At 40.0% G+C, this 20,889-nt stretch overlaps 1 protein-coding gene across 5 annotated transcripts; it reads right to left on the minus strand.

Annotated features, from left to right (window-relative positions):
- Positions 1-209: 209 nt before the first annotated feature.
- pacsin2 (protein kinase C and casein kinase substrate in neurons 2) lies at positions 210-20,442 on the minus strand. 5 transcript variants are annotated; one of them, XM_056367558.1, is made up of 12 exons: positions 20,309-20,442; positions 12,139-12,230; positions 11,891-12,047; positions 11,468-11,703; positions 9,546-9,701; positions 9,175-9,350; positions 8,956-9,076; positions 7,943-7,990; positions 6,634-6,764; positions 3,533-3,667; positions 2,177-2,358; positions 210-2,068 (listed from the first exon to the last, which is right to left on the minus strand). In XM_056367558.1, the coding sequence occupies exons 2-12, from the start codon at positions 12,193-12,195 to the stop codon at positions 1,956-1,958; spliced, it is 1,512 nt and encodes a 503-aa protein (XP_056223533.1). In that variant the 5' UTR covers positions 12,196-12,230; positions 20,309-20,442; the 3' UTR covers positions 210-1,955. The 5 variants fall into 5 exon arrangements, with proteins under 5 accessions (XP_056223533.1, XP_056223534.1, XP_056223536.1 ...); XM_056367559.1 differs by lacking the exon at positions 7,943-7,990; XM_056367561.1 differs by lacking the exon at positions 3,533-3,667.
- Positions 20,443-20,889: the final 447 nt, after the last annotated feature.

Below are 20,889 nucleotides of genomic sequence, written 5' to 3' on the forward strand. Positions count from 1 at the left end.
TCTTCTTTTCTGAAGTTGTTTTTTACATGTTCAATTTTGGTCAAATCTAGAGCAAAATAAAAACTTTGTGTATTACATTTTACCACTTTAACATGTATTGTATGCTTCACATTGTATCTTCACATACACATACACGTGCGCACACACACACACACACATTTAAGTAAATATCTTGACATCACAAGTAAAAATAAGAGTCAAATACAGAATGTTTTTTCCAATAAACTCATTTATTATGTTGTGGGACAACATTTACAAACCTTACTGTGCAAGTACAGCTGTTGCTGTGTTTTGACGACAGCATGCCCTGAAAACATGGCAAAACATCTCCTTTCTCATTATTGTTAAAAACAACAATCATCTTCCTCATGTGCTGCAGTTGAAGGCATCAAAAAGCATTTTTCAGTGATTTCATCGATACATTAGCCAGTTAATGAATTTAGAGCTTGCACAAGCGAAAAGTCTGAAGTTCAGCTCTGCAAAATTGCAAGCTGACACAATACTCGATGATCAAAACAAGGTTATGAAATCAGGTATATTTATTCATGTCTTAGCTCCTAAGAGGAAATCAACAATTATTCACATAGTATTTGTCGATTAACTCAATGAGTGTGGCCCTCTATGAAGGGGAAAAGAATCATATTTACAAACATAACAAAATAACAGATTCAAGGGATATTTTTTCATTTAACATTCAATTAATGTACAAGGTGATTTTCAGTCACAGCATTCTAAAGAGAATAACAAAAGCACTTGTGGCATATAAATTAACAATCAATTTCCAACTACATATCATCTGATCTTGATGCTTAATTTGTTCTAACATGTTCAATCCAAGCTATTTACATGCATGTATGCAATACCATACTTGGCTGTTGTTTTATTGCTATAATTTGTAATATATTTTCAAAAAACAAACACTAAAATATTCTCCCATAACTTTATATTTGACAAGAAGCAAGAGAACTAAAACACGAGAGATTCAAGTGAGATAAACTTTTGTGAAAATCTTTCAGTGTTGCATGAAAAACAAAAACATATAGTATTATCTGCAACAGAAAGGAGAGAGACTTAAGGACAGGTGTTAATGGGTCAGTGGCTGTGAAAACCCAACATCAGCAAAAGTGAACAATCAACAGGCGAAGAAATACAATCAGTGAATATACATTCAATTGCAGTGACTAGAGGAAACCTACCCACTGTGAGCTAAATGAAGACTATGTCAGGATAAGGCTCTAATGGTCTTTATCATTCCTTATAAAACACCCAGAACAGCTTATGAACTGGAAAAACAAAAACCCTGAAAGGAACGACAGAACAATGTAAGCACGAGTTTAAGCTGACATGTCAAGTTAAATCTGACACAATTATCACGATATAAGGGCTTTTTTTGTCCAAAAGATCAAACGTTTATTAAAAATTTATGGACCGGACTCTAACAGGAAGAAATGATTAATTATGGTTATAAAAATGAATCCATGAATCCATAGTGGCTTTCATATTAAGGCTGCATGGCTAACATTGCAAGACGATTTGTCATGACTGTCATATCCCAGTGTTTCGTTTCAACAACATATAAATTCACACACAAAGTTCATCGAGTCTTATCTAATATATATACTTGAATACCTATTATTTTTGTAACAGCATAAATGGGATTCTAAGTAACATATTTTACACTGACAGCAATTTTTCTGTTTATGTGATCTTCCTTGCCTGGAATCATCTGGAAACCTGTGGTCAATTTCCACCTTAGTTTCTACGAGGGTCAAAGCAACAATATGTCAGGTGGTCCTTTTATGATCTGAAACCTCTCCTCTTTTCCCGTCTCCCACTCCAGTCCAGTCTTCGCCAGCAGGGAGGAAAAGGTTGAAAATAAGGCTGAACCTTTTTCCAGCCGCACTGTCATTTCTCAATAAACCACTTTCTTGTTTCTTCACATTTGTGATCACTCACTACTGAATGGCTTCCACATAGTTAGCAGGATAGAGGCCTGTCTCTCCACCCTTGAGCCGGCCTTTGCACCAACCCTGATCATCTTCCTCACCAATTTTGGTAAATTCATCCCCTGAAAAAGCATAAAGAAATAGATAAATACAAAATACTCAAACAGGAATGAAAGAAATTTAGCTTTTTTTGTAGTCTCTGGAATTTTCACTCCATTCCTGCCACGTACCTGCTTTGAAGCTCAGTTCATCCTGCTCCTGTCCTTCATAGTCATAGAGGGCTCTGACCGGCACAGATACAACCGGAGAAGCCGGCTCCTCCTCAAATGGATTTCCTTCACCGTTGGCAGAGAATGGGTTACCACCTGTGTCTTCATCCGACCAGTCTGGAGTCTTCTCCGTACTGCTCACACTGGATAGACAGACAAAACAGCCACTTAGAAATTGTATTTTCATGTATATCTCAGGGCCTCATACTTCGACGGGACAATCCAGCATGCCAGGCGTAAGCAGGAACAAAAGTTCAATGTTAGAAAAGCGAGAAAAATAAATACAACACCAGTACAAAACACGCAAAAAGCCCAAAATGCTTTTCCAAAATCCTCGGACAGCTTTGCGATTTATCCTGAAAACAACTTACTATCAGTTCTAAATAAGTGGAGAACATGCTTGTGTATGACACCAGTGCTACAAGGCAGGCATTTGTTTCAGGCAACATGACAGATGATTTAAAAGTTGCTTTGATGCCACTTTAAGATCAAGAGCTGAAAGTGAAAGTGCACACGATGCTAAGGTAAGGCAATGCAACAAAACAACATGACGACATATCAAAAGGCACATGAAAAATACAGTAAAAGGGCAAGACAAATCATGTTTGTGAATGCATGATTGGAGTTTAACCTGAGCGGCCAACAGAGGGAGCCACTTAAACACCAGAGAGAACTCGGCTTTGACAGACACACAGTTGAAAAACAGTAAATGCACACCAGCACACACACAAATGATTTACAGTCAGACCTGCTCACTGCTGCAAATCTACTGTTGACACTGGTTTAGTTGCTGAATTCTTATCTTAGTTGATTTACTTTAAAAAAAAAAAAAAAAAAAGTATGATATTTTAATTGTTCTGTTATGAATTTGTATTTGTATGTACGTTTCTTTGTTTTACCGCCTGTTAATTGTCTGGCAACCGTGACAAACTGACAACCAGCCTATATACAGATGTATACATGTGTCAACATTCAGATCTGACTGTAAGACAGAAACATGTTGGTGTCCCACAGCAGAGACATGCGCCCCCATGCGCATCACATGTGATGTTCTGCAAGACATGGCCCTGTTAGGAGTCAAGGACAGACACACAATGGCTTTGTGTGCAATGCCATTCCAGTGACCATGCAGAGCAACACAACAACCTGCCACCTGAAGGAGGAGAGAGGGACACGAGGAAGAAGGGAGCAAAGTAACTAAGACAAAGTAAGAGCGGGAGATGAGGAATGAACAGCGATCCATGTAGCAAAGATAGAAGAAGAAGAAAAGGCGGGAAGGTTGCGGGTGGGCGGAGTGTTTTCTCCTTGTTCACCAACGTTTTTATTTCCTCTTTATTGACACTGATGTGGTTGACTGTGGTCTGCTGCTCCACGGCCATTTCCTCTTCTTCATCCTCGTCCTCGTCAAAGGGGTTCGAGCCCACTGGCACCGTTTTAGTGGGCACACTCAGGCTGACAACATGGGACACAGTGAGAGATGGGTTGTTGACATGAACACACACATATAAATACACACTTGTGACATACATGACCTGCGGACCAAGCGGGGCTCTGTTTCATACTGTGACCTATTATAACACAAATACACAGAGATGCAATATATATATATATATATATATATATATGAAATGCAGACACACCATAGGAGCTGAAATGTTTCCATTAACCTTTCATCAAGCCCCTCCCCTGCACAGCAATTCCCCAATTGTACTTGTTTATTTAAGTGCTCTAATGTAGCTGCAAACATTAGCATACAGTGCAAAGTAGTTAGCATAGCATGCTAGCTACTGTTGGTAGGCTAATATGGCGAAGTTTAAAACAGCTGTAAAAACTATTTTTGTCCGTTTATACACACGTGTATGTTTTTCCTGTGTATATGTATATGCTGTATGTGTATATGCAATATATATATATATATATATATATACAAACACAGTATACTTTTATGTGAATCTCCCATGGAATGAGAGTTACTACCAGCATTTTATTTCTTTATGTCTTCTACACAGATTGAATGCTGACTTTTGGACTTTAGCATTAGTGTCAGTCTTTTAGCACAATAGATAAATGTGTGTAGCCAAGTACACCAAGTTATCCAAGAAAGGGATCCAACATCGGCTTAATTTGTTAGCTACTACCGCTGATCAAATCTATGCTCTCAGAAATGACATCCCCGATATTGTCTGTCTGGAATCAAGAACCCAGTTGTTTCAGAAATTACTAAGAACTTTGATATTAAATCCCCCAGCGTTGTCACTATAAACATGAACATGAGCCACACAACAAAAGAAAGCTTGACAGGCGTAGCAACAGTAAATAAGGGGGGTGGGACTTTGTGATCAGTTAACTGTGAGATATATGATGAGCCAGTAATTACTGTACTTCTATGTAATAATAATAATGTACAAGGTATTACGATCAGTGAACAAAACAACAGTTTTAGACTAAACACAGAGAGAACAGACGACAATTTGCCTTGTTCTGTACTTGAATGTTTCCACTAAAACCCACAGCTCTCACACCTCGTAATTGATACAACGTAAGGAAGACATTAAGAGGACACTTCCTGAGTGACACATATCACACTTTGTCAGCTCTCAGTTTTGTAGGTGTATATTCTTGCTGCAAAAGTCACATGAGGGCCGTTTGCTTCCTACCATTGTGACTTTCCACATCAAGGAGCAAAATTTGCACTAGACCTGTATCAGAGGAAACACAGGGTTTCAACTCCCTGTTTACAGAATTATTGGTCCATGAACAGCGGTAGCTATCAGTTTGCCCCTCGAGAGAGTGAAGTGGAGAAATGTGAACGCCTTTGTTTGAATAGTCATGCCTTGCTCTCTGAGTTGATCCCCAGGAGTTTTTACACCAAACACTGTTCTAGTAAGGGGCTGGCACAATGTAACTTTTGATGGTTTCAGTCAACAAACAAACTTGACCGTGTGACTAAAACCTAAGTATTCAAAGAGGTGTATTACTGTCTTCCTGTGGGTGTTCAAACCATGTTCATTCAAGCTCCAGACTTCAAATGAGGGAACACCCAAAAGGCCGAAGATAAGTTGATAAGGATGATGGCTGACTTTCTGATGCTGAAAAACAAACTACTGAAACTATTAAAAATCAAGATAAGTCCATCAACCTTCTCTATTTTTGACCTTAAGCCAGAGCTCTGTGACTATAGAAAGACAGACATCTGATTTCCAAAGATGTAGGAAATGGCAGGAAAACAATGCTGTGTGTAAATGCTGGTTGGGGGAGCATCATAGCATTCAGCCATTTCCAAGTTCAGAGGTCAGATGCTTTCCATGCTTGACATTCCCTTTGTTGACTCCTCTACACACTCCTCTCTCATGATTTCAGCATACACCCCATTTCCTGCTGATGTGTGGATAAGGGCAGACAGCAGGTGTTTGAACGTTAAATTAAGGAAACCTCATTACCCACCAACAAAGGAATGTGAAGAGTTAAGGCCAAGTGATTGTTCACTTGGGAAGTCACAGCCAAGTGTGCTTAATTCCTACTAAGTATAACACAATAAATATACCACACACAGGAACTCACACTCTTTCCAAATTTGTCTCTGTGCAATAACTGTATGATGTGTTTTTTTAGCATGATGGGTGCATGAAAGGTTTTTATGTTAATCAGCTGTTTGTTGCTGTTTCCATGAACCACTGTTATGTCCTTCGTGCTGTTGCCACAACAACAAAGAGCAATCTCCCTGCAGGGACAAATGACTTCTTATCTTATCTCAGCTTAAAAAGATTACATCATGTTGTTAAAAACAGCCAATCAAACATCAAGTGGCTCTAAACCTTGTAAAACCAGGTTTTTGTTGTTAATATTTTTGCTCAAATCTCAAACAAGGTAGTGAATTATAGACAGTTTCTCTTTGCTGTGGTGGACTGAGAAACAAATTAAGTCCCATCTGATGCCTGTTTGTGTCTGATTATAAAAAAAATATCTATAAATAATGGTCTTTTTGTAAACCCGAACTGTCTGAAGCCAAGTGCAGCTGTTTCTGACTGAAACAGGACTAACCCAGCCTTCTTTGAACTTTCCAGTACCAATATTAACACTATGAACGTCTCGGTGTGTATGAGTAATATTTCCACATTACTTTTGGCACCCTTCCAGTTATGTACCAGCAGACTACAGTCTCTCGGGGATGACTTCTTTCCCAACAAACTGTAACAAAATGTTTACTGTTGCTACGGAAACGGCCGCACAACTACACGTCACTCCCGGATCTTCCCTTATGCAACGTTTTACAAGCATTCCTTAAGAGGAAGACGCTGTCTGCAGTGGACTTCTCTCAGATGAGGGAAGTTTGTGTGTTTGTGTGTCTTAACAACAGATGTTACATTTCCTGTGTGTTTGATAAGAGGCGGTGAGTCAGTGAGCGATTATAGATCTACCTGCTGCTCGTCTTGGCAGGCTGGACCGGCTGGTCTGACCCAGTCTGGCTGATGCCGGTCAGTGTGACGCCCTCTGACGGCTTCTTCTTTTCTCGTCTGCTGAGGGTTCGGTTCAGGTCTATGGACCAGTCCTGATAGACACACACACAGACACACATTACAGTCAGATATTTCACCAGTGACTGTGCCGACTGGGTGGTTTGCAGTTTGGTTGAAAACATGCCTTCGCAGCTAGTAGTGGGAGAACACCTCACAGACATGTGCACAGCAAAATACACACACTTCAACACAGTCCAACAATCAGTGGATCATTTCTCAGGCTGCGACACCGACTCTGGATTTTGTAACTGTACATGCACGTGTACAATTACAGTTCATATAGTGCAGCGTTTGCCTGATAAAATGAGAGATACAACCAAGTACAGCATCCATCACCTGCTGAAAGAAACACAGCACCAAAGGAGCTCCCCTCCACCAGAGGCTAAAAGGGAGAATGGAGCAAAAGAGCAACAGCAACACTTCCACAGTGAAAACCATGTTTTTTCTTCATGAATACAGTTATAGTTATACAATGCTGCTTAACAAGCATGTTTTCAAGACGTGACTGGTTTCATTCCTGTACTTATATTGGTGAACTAGACCTCCATTAACAATAATTAATTTGGTTTTTATAAACTTATACGATGGTGGTGGAAATCACTAGGATCTATCACAACATGGCAGCATGATTTCAATGTTGTCGTGTTGGAGCTAGACCATCTCAAATAAATGTTCATAGGTCAGACACCAGTTGTAATGTCCCTCTTAAATTACACATATTGAAGTAAGTGTGAACTCCAAAGGTGCTTGTCTGACCCCTCTGATTTACCAGGCCTCTCAAACCTTTAAAGATCAAAGGTGTTGCGGTCTGGCTGATGACCTCTGAGACTGTGACATTACTGAGCTGTGGTAGCATCATGTGACATACTGCAGGGTTCACATGGACAACACTAATGATTGAGGAGGGCCACACAGGGGTCAGAGTTCAAAGGTTTAAAAGAACAGAGTCAGAGCTATGTTAATAGTGCTATAGAGTAATTCTAGGAATCCTGATATCCAGGAAAAGCTATGTGAACATCCCTGAGAACAGGAAAAGGGATCGTTTTATAATTCTCATTATAATTCTTTCAAACTTGAAGACAAGATAAAAACACAACCACCTCAAACACACACAAATGGAAGAAGTAAGGAGTGTTAAGTGTTAAAAAAAAAAAAAGAATCTCCCCCCCATGGCTGCTGTGAAAGAACAGCCCTCCCATGCAGAACTCACTACAATGGACCTTCTCTTAAAGGAGCGAGGATGGGACCAGTCCAAATTCTGTCAGACACGGGGGAAAGGATAGCAGGTGTAGAACAGGGTTAATGCGAATAACAAAGTCTAATCCTAAAACTGTAGAGTACACACTATAAGCTGCAGAGGTGTTAGTTTGTGAATGTAGCAATGACCTAGGAATTACTTCAGCTTCTTTAAACAGTTATATGGACAAAAGAGCCAGTAGCTTGCAGAGGTAATTAAGATGTGAGCATGCAATGTTGTTTTAGACATCCAGTCTATAAGTTTATTGTGGCTCTTCACTATTTACACTGTCTGATAGGTGAAGTCGGTGTATTTTGTCACAGAGAAGATTTAATCCTCTCTATAAAAAAGTCTTCCAAAAACCAAGCAGCACTGAGAAAGAAAAACAGCCCTGAATGACTGAAGTGGAAGAAGATCCCCCACTGGAACAGCCTGCTAAAGCATTCAATGGCACTATAAATTGTAGCATAGTGAGCACATGCAGCTTTTCTTTGCCTTCCCTTCCCTTTTTCTTATTTCACCTCCTGCTCAGAAGATGACATAAACTACATCCCTCTCCCTACCATTCTGACGGCTGGGGATAGATTTACCTCCACCCCTGCTGCCAAACAGCACACTTCAATGACAAAAATGTCACCGGGCTATAACTCCTGCCTGGGCTGGATGTACTTGGCGAAAAGCTATGGCAGTGCTGCCCTTCAAGTTTTTTTCCTCAAACATTTTTTTCAGTATCACACATCCATACTCCATTAATCTTGTCCTCCTCACTGGTGATTCTCGCAGTTGGGCCACAGAGAGCACCACAGGGATTTATAAGGATAAAAAAATCGCCAGATGAAAAAGAACATTCAATTCACTCATAAGTACCCTTCTAAACAATAATAGGTTTATGACATGAAAATGATGATACTCCTATTTTCTTCAATCCTAAACCTGCCTTCTCTTATTTTAAGCCCTGTCATTAGTATAAATCTGGGCTGCTCTACCTCAAACTGGGGCCAGTTCATTGGCATGCCGGGGCCGTGATTGGACCGGAACCATTTCAGGTCCTCCTCGGCATCAGTAGCAGAGACTGTGTCTTCCAGTGTGTGGTAGACTGTCTGGAACCTATGGTGACGATACAGAACAGGAAACACACATTATTTTGTGAGTAATTTATTACATCTTTTACAGACATGTTTTTGGGACAATGTCATATGTCTGACCTGTGATTGGATGAGAGGTCCAGGTGCTGTTTAACCTCCAGAAGCAGCTCTCTGAAAAAGCGGATGCGTTTGTCTTCAAACTGCTGCCACTGCTCAAACACCTGCTCCATGTTCTCCATGTACTGAGGAGTCAACTTGTCGAGCTCTTCAAGAGATTTCTCGTAGCGCTCCTTAGTCTGAGAGAAAAGGAAGAATGAGACAACAATTAAAACACATGAAAAATATATGAATTTGTATTCTAATAATACAGACAGATACAGTACATGCCTAGAAACTGATCTTGGTCTATAACACTTGCACGTTTTCAGGGATGCAAAAAGAAAAACAGAATTTTACTACCCCGCCCCATCCCTGTGTACTGGAAGCCCTACCTTCTGCGCCTCCTGCTGACACTTCTCCACCTTTTCCTGGAGCTTCTTCTGGGCTTCAGGGTTGTTGTTGCTCTCTAGTTTGCTGTTGGTCTCCCTGCTGGCTGCCAGCTTCTCCTCTTTGCAGGCAGAATGATACGATTTCTTCATCGTCTCTACCTGTGGATTCCATTTATAATCATCAGTAAGCTAAAAGACAGGAAACAGCACCAGCCCCTTCACGGTTAAAGAACCGATTGCTAAAACTGATAAAGGTCTAAAAATGACTACACCTTCAGAGTATGGAGGTGTAAACAATTAAGCGATTAATATCTGTTCTTCAATGTTTGATTGAAGAGTAAAGTTGCAGGACCAGACACAAAGTCTGTCTCAAAATCTTTTTTTTTTTTTAAACCAAAAAATTCCCTTTAAAAAGTCCATTATTGCAATTTTGTCAGCTTTTTTAAATATATCCATCATCTTCTTAAATATATCCAAAATGTGCATGTTGCCACCTCTACGCCATTTCGAAGGAACTCTGAAGGAAATGTGATTGTTATTCTCTGTGTTAAGAAGTTTGACAGAACATGTCGACTCATGAGCCTGGAAGCATGACTTCTTATGTTATTTTCTATTTCTAGGATTACAATGAATTTCCTTCTCTGACACATTTCCTAATTTGGATGCTGCAATGAATGAATAACCTGGATCAAACTTCATATACAGTAACCAGCGCAGGTGTGGCTGGCAACATGTGAACATTGATGCTTGTTACGTTTTATATGTGATGCATTCATGATGAGATGGAATCAGCCACTCCGGTACCACTTAGTTTATATTTTAACTCCAACAGATAAGAATTGAGGAAGCAAATTCATCCAACCAGGATCTATTTGTGGAGAGTCTTGGGCAGTGCCCAGTATAACTTGGGCCAAGGCCAGAGAAGCCATGCCCCCATTCAACAAACAATGTGGACATAAGGAGGACACTTAGAATAGAAGGACAACAGCATGTCCTTCTCTTTAATCTCCTGTAACAGGCAGTTACAAATTCTTCCATTCATGTGAGTAAAAAACAAAATGTCAGTCCACTAAAGCACGAGGTCAAACACTGTATCCAGTTCTAACATGAGTGTGTTTGTTATTGACATTGTGCCTACATCACCAATGTCAGCTACTGCTTTTCTAGACCAGTTAATTAGCCTCATTTCCTCTCTGTCCTCCACCACTTGTCCTTGTCTGTCTAGTATATCAATAAATCACTATGGCTACAAAACTGTATTGTTCTGTCCCTGTTCACTGACAAGACCAGGATGTCACCACCCCCCTGGTGACATCACACACACAGGAAATGGGGGAAAAGAGTTTGAAGGTTGCGAAACCTTTCTTGGCTTTGAACACACAAATATTTGCATGTACATGCGTATAAGAGCAGGAATGTGAGTGCTGCCAAGAAAACAGGCTGCTAAAATGAAAGCAGTTGTAGGAAATACACTGACCTTATTTTGAACTAAGTGGTGCCAGCCCCCCCTGCGAGCCCTCAGTGTTTCCTTCCCTTCCACTGACAATCAAAGTCTGACAGGATAACTGGCTGCCACCTTGGCAAACTGTGACTGATGTTTGGCAATCACTTCTCATTTAAGTCAGCACTAAAGAGGTTACAATTGTCCCTGTGCTCTTTTATTGTCTAGTAAGCAGGTAGTCATGGAGAGAAAAGAAACAATGGTGAGTCAGTAATATGTAATCATGTGAAATGAAGGGTAAAATTGATGTTCATGGCTGTAATCAGTGAGCTGAAAATGGATTTGCTTGTGTTAACTGCTTCCAACAATAAACATCTAGTTTATAGTTGGAAACACAGTTGGTGGAAATGATTTCCTACTTGCTAGTAACCACATGTTATACTATTTCAGTATCCTGAGTTCATTAGAAGTCTGAAATCCACACCTCTTTGAGTTTCTTGGCCCAGGGTTTCTGAGCCTTGCGGAAACCGTCCTCAGCCTCTTTAGTCTCTTTAAAGCCACCGATCATCTGTTTGTGGTAGGAGTCTCTCTGCCAGTTCTTTAGCTTCTCGTAGTCTTCTCCCATCAGTGCTGCTTTCACCTCCATGTGGAGCTCGCTCACCTTCTCCGCCTCTGTGCACAGCGCAGACCACGCCCGCTCCAATGTGCCATACTGAGGACCTGGAACAAGAGTTATTCAGCTGTCAGTGTTTTCCCATTGATGTCGATGCATTATTAATATTCTTTTTATTTCATATTTAATATTTCTATTATCCCTAAGAGAGCAAAGAGCACAATGTTTATACTATGTTTTGTCAATATTATAAAAGTATTGATGCTGGAAATTTGTGTTTTTTTATTTATGTACCTTTCTCTATGAGTTGCCGCCAGCGCTTTCCCCATTCTGTGAGCTGCTGTGCGTACGCCTTTTCAATACGTGCCCGCTCATGAAGACAGCTCATCAGATCGTTACAGAGCCGATTGCCATCGTCTACCCGTTTCACTGTGCGCTTGTAGTTACCAACCTGAGAACAAGCAACAGAGACAGAGAGGTAAGAAAAGGAGGTAGAAGATACACAGGAAACATGGAAGCGCAAAGGAATTTACGCGTCTCACCTCCCAGAAGCTATCACTGGAGACATCGATCATGGAGTCGTCGTAGGAGCCCGACATCGCTGCTGCCCTAAGTTACACTCAGTGTGTAGGGCCTGGAAAACCACAGAAAGGCATACGGAGTCAACATAACTGAATCTGATAAACACAACCTGTTCACTACACAAAAACACACAATTACATTGAATTTCTACAGCAAAATGTGCAGAAGAAGTGTTAATAACATTACAGTGTCATACCAGAAATGTTCAGTGAAGAAACGTCTGGTATAACACCTGCAACGGTGCTAAAACGACTTGTGAATTCATTAATCAATTAACTGACAGAGAGAATTAAAAAAACTATAATTTTAATATTCATTATTATTTAATATTGATAATCTATTAATTGCTCTATTAATTTATCCAGTAAATATACCAACACACTGCAAAATGCTTTACAAATGCTGCGGCATATTTTTTCTCTATATTATATAATTTTAATATTGAAAAATGTGCATATGGTATACATAGATATTATAATTATGTATTTTTAGCTTTAGCTGTCTGGGTTGATCAGGTTCTTCTTAAGTACACCATGAGATAAGTTGACATTCAACAAAGTGGAGGTATTAAGAGATACACAGCAAAGAGGAAGGGAAACACACTGTCTAACTCTACATGTACAGTGAAACCAACAGCTAAAAACAACAATGTCAAGCCAACACAGCATTCCTCAGAGACTACAGCTGCAGATCACAGAGAAGAGGGTGAAAGTTAAAAAAAGAAATAGTTCAGAGGAGTGAAACAGAGAGAGGAAGAAATGGAAGGGGAGTGACAGTGTGTGATCTGGTTTGATGATCTAGGCAGCAGGTGGGGGTTTTCATCCATTTCTATAACCTCACCACCCTCAACACAAAAAACTCAAAGCACAGTGGTTTCTGGCAGCACACGGAGTCTAAGCTGAACTACGTGTGTGTGTGTGTGTGTGTGTGTGTGTGTGTGTGTGTGTGTGTGTGTGTGTCATTCAAAGAAGAAAAAAGAAACTGTGTAGAAGCACCCAGTGGGCAGCTTCCGTTTCCTTCAGACTGCTTCGACAGACAGTCCTCTGTTACTCTCCTCTTCCCCTCTTCCCCACATCCATCATTTCAAACTCAACAGCCCCCCAAACAGCCTCTCTTTATTCATCCCCTCATTCCTCTCCTCCTTTCTCCTCCCAGCCTCGAGCTTCTTCTCCACTCTCTGCGGCGTTTCGGACCGAGTATCTCTTGTAACCAAATATATTCAGATTGTGGTTACGTCCAGCTGAGACAGACTGCAGCTGACACCTCGCATCGGAGTGCAAATGCTTCTCAAGTGACCACTCAAGATCCAATTTTACTTTCCAGCTCCCATTCGATCGTACCTCTAAAGAAATTGCTGCCACGACATGGAATCGAAAAACATTATCGTTCAATAGAAGTAAAACAATTAATTAATCAGTAAAGAGAAAATGAATCAGTGACAACATCTATTAAATAGTGATGGTCATTTGTCATTATTATTAGGATTATTTATACAGATAACAGACTAAGCTTGAAAAATGATAGATTTTTGGTTTAATAATAAACCTGCTAGGAAAGTTAGATTTTAATATCCAAAACATTATTTCTAGACTCTAAGTCTTCTCGATCCTCTCACTTATCTCTGTTTTATTCTTTAGACTGGTCTGACACAGTCAGTTAAACTTGATATCTGATAAAATTCCCATCCCTAATTCAGAGCAATCCACTTGTGATCAGATAACACCAGATGCGTTTTAGTGCCAAGTGTGAACAGAGCCTCTTTCAGTTTAGTGAGACAGCAAGAGGATGAGGGTTGTTACTGTGTGTGTGTGTGTGTGTGTGTGTGTGTGTGTGTGTGTGTGTGTGTGTGTATGTGTGTGTGTTTGTGTGTTGGTCAATGGTCAGTGGCCCGTGCCCTCCAGGCCAGGACTTAGACAGAGGGTAGTATTGTGGTCACCACAAGCCGAGGAGGCAAATGAACAATCCTCCCTTTAATTGTGTTTGTAGTTTACAATCAGGTCAGTCACACAGTCAAACACACACGCACACACACACACAGAGCCACACTAACAGATGTTGTCTGTCACTGTTTCTAGAGAAAACCAGATGTTTAATTTTACCCAACTTCACACAACTGTGTGTAGAGCATCCTGTGTGCATCAAATACTGCAATAATAACAATATTTTATAAGACGAGTGCTTTAAATGAAATATTTAAATCGACACAAAAGACGAGGAATATGATATCTGAGAGAACAATCATAATCTGGACGCAATTGTCACGCAGGAAACAGTTCAAGTAAGTTCATAACATTTTATAACTTAAATTGTACTTTTATCACTTAATTGTAATTGTACAATAAAAAAAGTACAAAATACAACATTTAAGCTACATCAAGTTATCATTTAAGCATTACTTGAAAAACTACATTAGGCACACCACATATAGTAGTCTATGTGTATAGGGCAACAGTTCAGACCATGATTTTTCATTGCCTCAAGCCCTCACATAGTATTCATATGAATGTGTTGTGTGGATTGCCTAATACTCAAGGAGACAAGCAGCTACATTGATCACTGATGACACTGTGTTTGATCATAGTTTGGTTCTGCCAAATAAGTGTGTGTCTGAGACAAAAAGAAACATGTCCACCAAAAAAAAAAAAAAGACGAAAAGCTCATACCTGAGCATGAAGATCACACATTATCCGACAGGTGCTGTCATCTCACTCCTTCTGCCTTTTCCCTACCAGCTGTTAATACTCCTCATTCACCAATCGCTACTGCAGCACACATGGAACAAGCCACAAATATCTACTCTAAACATGGCAACAAACGCTGCTGCAGGGAATCTCCCATTTACCACATGAAAACAGCTGCATGAAATACTGTTCATGTGCACCACTGACCACTTCAGTAATGTAATGTTCCTCTTTTGATTCACAAGAAGGAAGGGCAAGCAATATCATGAAATTCCATATAGTTTCATGTCTCATATACTGATACCAGAATAATATATTGATACCTGACCCAGCTCTGCATCAAGGTGGTTGACTTGTCCTCAAACCTAGAAATGTTTTTTTAATCAAGTGATTCTAATGACGTGATGGACTTTATATTAATACACAGGTGAATGGAAAATGACCTTGCATAGCTACAACAATGTTTTGGGAATTCCTTCATCACAAAAGCTCTTTCCCAGGTCTTATGTAATCAGTAGCAAACAGGAACAAATGTCTGCACACCCTTGGCTCTGTGCGACATGAGGGGACTGTGTTGAAAAATTGAACGCAGCTTGACCCAGAACTGTAAACAATGCTGTTGACTAAGCCGAGGTCTGAAGTCCACTCAATCTGTCACTCTGCAGGAGAACGCTGGAAGATTCAACACTGTGTGCTGCTATGCACAAGCAACAGACATGAGACAAGTGAAAAATGCAACTCCTATTTAGCATTGTGTTGATGTCATCTAAATATGAATTGGCACATATATACAGGAGACAGTCATTCTGGGCAACAAATGCATGATTTCATCAAGGCTGCAGAATATTGGCTGAATAGGGGTTCTTAGATTACAAGCTTAGAGACTACGTAACACAACATTGATATCCACTAACGGCTGATAAGTAAATGTACCGAACATGCTGGATGGAATTTGGCTGCTGACAACACTCTCAAGATAGAAGTGAACAAATGCATTCCTCAGTGCTACCATGCCTAAACTGAAGCTTGGCAAGTTGAGCAAGTTCCCACACTGACATTTCTCATCTAACCCATTTAACACACACACACACACACACACACACACACACACACACACACACACACATACACACATACACACACACACACACACACACACACACACACACAAAATGTATCCTAACTTATTAGAGGGAGGGTTAACAATTCAGAGAGCAGCAGCTGCCTGCAACTGGCGGCCAGCTAAAAAAAAAAGGGGGGGGGGGGGCGTGCAGGGAGTGAGACAGCAAAAGAAAAAGATGACCATGTGTGTTATTAAAAGCACATGGACGCTGAACCTGAGTCATGTCTAAGCAACAGTCATGAGATCCAAGTGACCTTTACAACCGGTGCAGTGAGGGGATTATTCAAGATAGAAGAAGAAGACTTGACTAAAAAGAAGACACAGGCTATGCAAAATGTTGGACAGATGGTGGAACAAATACATCACTGTGTACAAAACACCAGCAAACTGTCTATGCTCCCCATGTTTATATTTCTCAAAGTGCTCTGGGGGTTGTCACACAGAAACTGTCATGAATGGAGAGGCAGGAAACAACAGCATACACAGACCAAAGAGATGAGCGCATATACAGCTGACAGGCACATGCATGCCTGCCCTAAAGCTGTGTGTGTATGTTTATGTTGGTGGGTGAAAAATATAATCAGAGCGCCAGGAGACCAACCTGAGTTGTCACAGACTGCACACAGACTTTATAAACTACTTACTTTTTTTTTTTTTTTTTTTTAAGCACATTATGTTAGGTTATGTTGTTTAAACTTTAGTGAATCAGGCCGGTCACTTCAGACCAAACACTTATCAGAGTGTGTATAGCAAGGACATCGCCACATTAATGTCACACAATCTTAACATTTCATTCTGCCTCTATCAGAATCAGTAAGTGCTGTAGAAGGAAACTGTGTCCAGTAAGTGGAGTTATCCTGAGGGCTGCTGTGTCATATTTGGTTTCCTCACAAATACTTCCCTCCCAGACCTCCCAGTCTCATCCACCTATTTGTCAATGTGAGCAAGAACCCACAGCTTACATGTTTTGTCTAAATGAAAACATGACTTCCTTTTCCTGGGTTTTAATTACATGCTCTCTTTCTATCTGCTTTTAATAGTTCAGGAAAGAAACTGATCAGCTTGACATGTCAAAAGAGCTGAGGCAATGTAATGTAATAAATCTGCAACTATTTTGATAATTCATTAATTGTTAAATACACCAAACATGTTTTTGATTCAGTTTCTCAAATATGAGGATTTGCTGAATTTCATTGTCTTGTACAATTAGTTATTGTCCGTGACATTTATCACAGTCCTTGTTGATGTCATCAGATGTCTTGTTTTGTTCGACCAACTGTCTAAAACCCAAACATATTAATTTTACAATGATATAAAACAGCAGAAACCAGCAGATTCTCATGTTGGAGAAGCTGAAACCTAAAATTCTTTTGCACAAAAATGGCTTAAACAATTAATCAAATATTAAAATAGCTGCTGATTACTTGTCTGTCTATCAACAAATGGACTATTAATTGTTGCTGCTTTAAAGTCACTATCTTGATCTTGAGAGTGTGGGATAGACAAAACAAGCTAGTTGAATAAGTATTTTCTTTTTATTATTTTCTGACATTTTGAAGAACAATCAATAATCCAGGAAATCAGTAGCAAAATAATCCATTATGAAAATAACTGTAAGTGGTTGCTCTACTAACCAGTACTTGAAATTCAGTCATCAGTAAATATGCTAACCATGGTGATTAAAGGAAGAGAGTGTGATTACATAAGAAGCAAGCTACTCTAAGCTAGCACACTACTTTGCCAAAGTCTTAATGTCTTAATCACATGAAAATTTCTTATCTGACCACGGGTGATTTTTTTTTGTTTCCATTTCCTTCATTTGTTGCATTAAACGCCTGCAATATCTCACAGGCGGAGAGTGCAGCTGAGCGATTCTATCCCTTCAATATTGCAGTTTCACAGCAGGACATTGCTAAATCCCGACTGGGCTATGAGAGAAAAAAAATACAATCATTCCTCTGCCTCTTTCTCTCTTGTTGTACATAAGCTTGAAGGTCAGAAGTTTCCATGGCCATCGCAGATCATGACCTTGATTTTATTTCCCTGTCAGTCAAGCACCTCTGCCCTTCTTCCTCATGTGAGCTCAACAGCTGCACAGGACTGCTGATGTCACAGGACTACAGCCCTTTTTAAATGTAGAGTTTCTCCATTTCAGACTCCAACCTATCCAGCCTTTATAGAGATCACTTACAGAGCTTCATACTACAGTTAAGAGGCTCCGAAACACAAGACAATGAAACCGTTGGTCCATCAACACCAGCTCAACTGTAGCCTCGGCATAACTGACCAGTCCGCCTGCTCAAAAACCCTTTGCTCCACGGTCAGGGAAAAACAATGGCATTTGTTCCACACTTTCAGGCATTTTCCACTGGACACGCCAGCAGCATGGGGAGGAACATAATGGAGGGAAATTCAGTATTACATGACAGGGAAGGGGAGATCCTTATGTCACCAATGGGTGAATACTGCAATTTTTCCTGTGGAAGCCCCTGTCCTGCACACAGAGCAGTGTCTCATGTGACGTATTCAAGCTGCAGACTTTTCAGGAAAGTGCCATGAACGCAGTTCATCAGCTCACCCTTTGACCTTTCAACCTCTGCTGTGTACAGATTAGTAAGTCTCTCACAAAGACAGAAATCACAAGAATTTCACCTTTGACTTAAGCATTTCAGACTTCCTGAAGATTCTTTACAGTGTTTACAATAACCAGAAGACCTCTGAATAAGGGATGCTATGAACAGCGATTTTCATTATTGAAGCTATTCAGCTTATCATCTTTGAAAACTAAAAAAAACAGCAAATATTCACATTTGAGATGTGGAGAACACTCACAATTTGCTATTTTTGAATTAAAGAATTTATGTCAATGTTCAATCAATTATAAATATCTAAAGTTAAAGTTTCCATAGATCAACTGATCAATAAATCAACTAAATGTTTCAGCTTTGATAGTTTTTCTAGTAATTTTGGGGAGTCAGATCTGTAAGCGCCAAAATCAGTCTTTCTACTTTCTCATAACCTTGGATTCTGTCTTTTGTTGGAGCAGTTTATCTTCATTTATACCAACAGAACTCGCCACGGCTACAGGAATTACATGATTAATTCCGCTAGACAATAACTCATATCCCTTTAACTGCTTAATGTGTGCTCTTGGAGAATACACAAATAAAGATCCCTCTAACTGGAGAGCAGCCTAAATTGGAGTACCCATTCTAAGTTTAACTCTGATCTGAGTGGGAGCAATCTGTTCAAATGCCTCCCCTGAAAAGGGGAACCAGCAGCTTTTTCACAGAGCTTTCACTACTGCTTTATCCTGACAACACCAATCCTCCTACAAACACAAACCACATAGACATAAACCCCCCTTACTGTCAGGAAGCATGAGTGCAATGACTGATAACTTCCACTGATTCATTCATTACAATACCATGAGTATTGACTCTTTGTCATCGTCAGGGTAAAGCCCAGGTTCTCTGTTCCCTGCTTCAAGTGATTAATTACCTCGTGCTGACAAGGATCTTACTGTAAATACAGAAATATCACAGCTTCCAACACCCCGAGTCCAACAAAGCAGCTAACATTTCTCTCTGTAAATGTAAGTTGGGTTAAATGACAGTACAGGAGTCAGGAGTGAACTTGGCAGCTTCCTGGCACTGCGCAAATTACAGCACTGACTGGACTGAGCACAGACAGCAGCACAGACAGCAGCTACGACAATGCAGCAGAAACCGAGCTGGTTCTCCCTATAAAAAATGATAAAAGTACGTGATGGTGTGGGCATTGCATGCAGGATGATATGACACGGACTAGGAGGTTATCTTTACTTGCGAAACCTGCCCCGCCCTTTATCACTCCAGGCAATGAAAGACTAGTGTCTCCCGGCGAAAGCTAAAGAGCTTGGTTAAAATGTCTTGAGGTAATTTACATGAAGCAACCTGGGTCATAACAACCTTGAGTCCGACATTAGTTACAGTGGCATTTGTAAACTTCGACCTAACGGTGCCAGCTTAAGTCTTTGCACTTCTAATACCCTGAAATACCCAAGTTACTCCAACCGTGTTTCAGACACAGTCAATGATGAACTAGTTCAACTTCAGTTTTACATCTAATTACGTATGTGAAATGCCTCAAACACAGCCATCATTGTAGCTTCCACCTAATTGAATTATTTCAAGTTTTGATAACTAATACAGTATCAACCTCCTTCCATCGGGAAGTAACCTAACTTTAAAGGTTAGCCCCCTAGCTCTAACGTTAGCGAATTAGCCAACGACCCTAAAGTAAAAAGTTCAAATGTACATAGCAAAAGTCTCCGTGTAGACTTACTTGAAACAGGTTTATTCCTCTTGAGAGTTTATGAGTAACAGGATAATTAGTCCTCTTCTTGGTGCCAATTTACAAATCTTTTCGCCCGTTTTTCTACTCAGCAGCGGCACCATCGATCGACTGACTGACACTGCCGTCAGTTAGTCAAAGTGCGGCAATACACAACCAGTTAAGATTTTCAAAATAAGACCAATAGCAAGGGAAGTTTCATTGTGTGTATATATAATACAAAGTACCAACTTGTACTGTAATTAGTACCATTTTTAGGTGTTTGGACTAAATTGAGTATTTCTTTTTTCTGCAATTTAACAAAAAAAGGTAAGCCAGTAACTGTGCAATACAGTATATCAGATAGAAAAATAAACAAATCAAACATACAATGTTCTCATGTGTTGATAATAGTCATATCTCTTCTGCTGTTTGTTAAGTAGTTAAAACCAGCTCCACCCTAAGGCCCCACCTAGACCAGCTACTTGCTACATTAAAATATTTCTTACACTCTTATAAATCAGTAACATCTAGTAATATATAATAATTAATTTCCTTTAAGGGTCATTCTGTAGCATAATGTGTATTTATGC

Source organism: Seriola aureovittata, chromosome 22 (genome assembly GCF_021018895.1).
Source record: "Seriola aureovittata isolate HTS-2021-v1 ecotype China chromosome 22, ASM2101889v1, whole genome shotgun sequence".
Taxonomy (NCBI): domain Eukaryota; kingdom Metazoa; phylum Chordata; class Actinopteri; order Carangiformes; family Carangidae; genus Seriola; species Seriola aureovittata.

Excerpts from the sequence above, each read along its gene's own strand:
- pacsin2 (XM_056367558.1), bottom strand. The coding sequence starts at position 12,195 with ATGTCGGGCTCCTACGACGACTCCATGATCGATGTCTCCAGTGATAGC. Across the intron at positions 9,351-9,545 it reads GTCAGCAGGAGGCGCAGAAG|ACTAAGGAGCGCTACGAGAA; the intron begins GTAGGGCTTCCA and ends CTTTTCTCTCAG. Across the intron at positions 9,077-9,174 it reads GACCTCTCATCCAATCACAG|GTTCCAGACAGTCTACCACA; the intron begins GTCAGACATATG and ends TCGTCACCATAG.